At 43.0% G+C, this 623-nt stretch overlaps 1 protein-coding gene across 2 annotated transcripts in view; it reads left to right on the top strand.

The window, feature by feature from the left end:
- The window catches only part of ugp2b (UDP-glucose pyrophosphorylase 2b), a 31,985-nt gene extending 31,368 nt beyond the window's left edge, over nt 1-617 (top strand). For both annotated transcript variants that reach the window (XM_035663190.1, XM_035663188.1), the window contains exon 10: nt 450-617. In XM_035663190.1, coding sequence (XP_035519083.1) covers nt 450-557 — 108 coding nt within the window. In that variant the 3' untranslated portion in view covers nt 558-617. The remainder of the gene's footprint in view (nt 1-449) is intronic.
- Nucleotides 618-623: the final 6 nt, after the last annotated feature.

Below are 623 nucleotides of genomic sequence, written 5' to 3'. Positions count from 1 at the left end.
CTGCGGCCCTTTGCTACGTGTCATCCCCTCTCTCTCTCTACCCCCCTTTCCTATCTTCAGCTGTCACTATAAAAAAATAAAGGCATGAAAAAGGCCAAAAGAAACAAAAACAAAAAAAACGTACTGCCCTCCTGTGGCTGCTGACACACCAGCAGCTTCTTCTCTGCTGCAGATTTGACTCCTGTCTTTTGATTCATTCTCGGTTTGTCATGTGACTTTTATTTTGTAATGTAATGTAAAATTTAAATAAAATTATAGATAATAAAAACTTCCACTGCTAAATTTAAGGACGTAACGCGTTCAGTGTCTTTGACAGTGACGGGTCCTGCTGGCAGGTGGCTGTCATTGATTTATTGCTTTAATTAAATCCTGGTCTGAACATGTCTTCCTGTCATCCTTCCCTCTTTCTGACAAACAAAAACTAAACGTATCACTCTTCCTCCTTACAGGGCACCGTCATCATCATCGCCAACCACGGAGATCGGATTGATATTCCAGCTGGCTCCATGCTGGAAAACAAAATCGTATCTGGCAATCTCCGCATCATGGACCACTAGCGCCTTTTTCAACTCACACACACACACACACACACACACACACACACACACACAAAACCCACCCTC

Source organism: Morone saxatilis, unplaced genomic scaffold (genome assembly GCF_004916995.1).
Source record: "Morone saxatilis isolate NCDOM2014 unplaced genomic scaffold, NCSU_SB_2.0 Contig19, whole genome shotgun sequence".
In the NCBI taxonomy this organism is placed as follows: Eukaryota; Metazoa; Chordata; class Actinopteri; family Moronidae; genus Morone; species Morone saxatilis.
The sequence above is the reverse complement of the archived record's forward strand: the minus strand, read 5'-3'. Positions and strand labels throughout refer to the sequence as shown.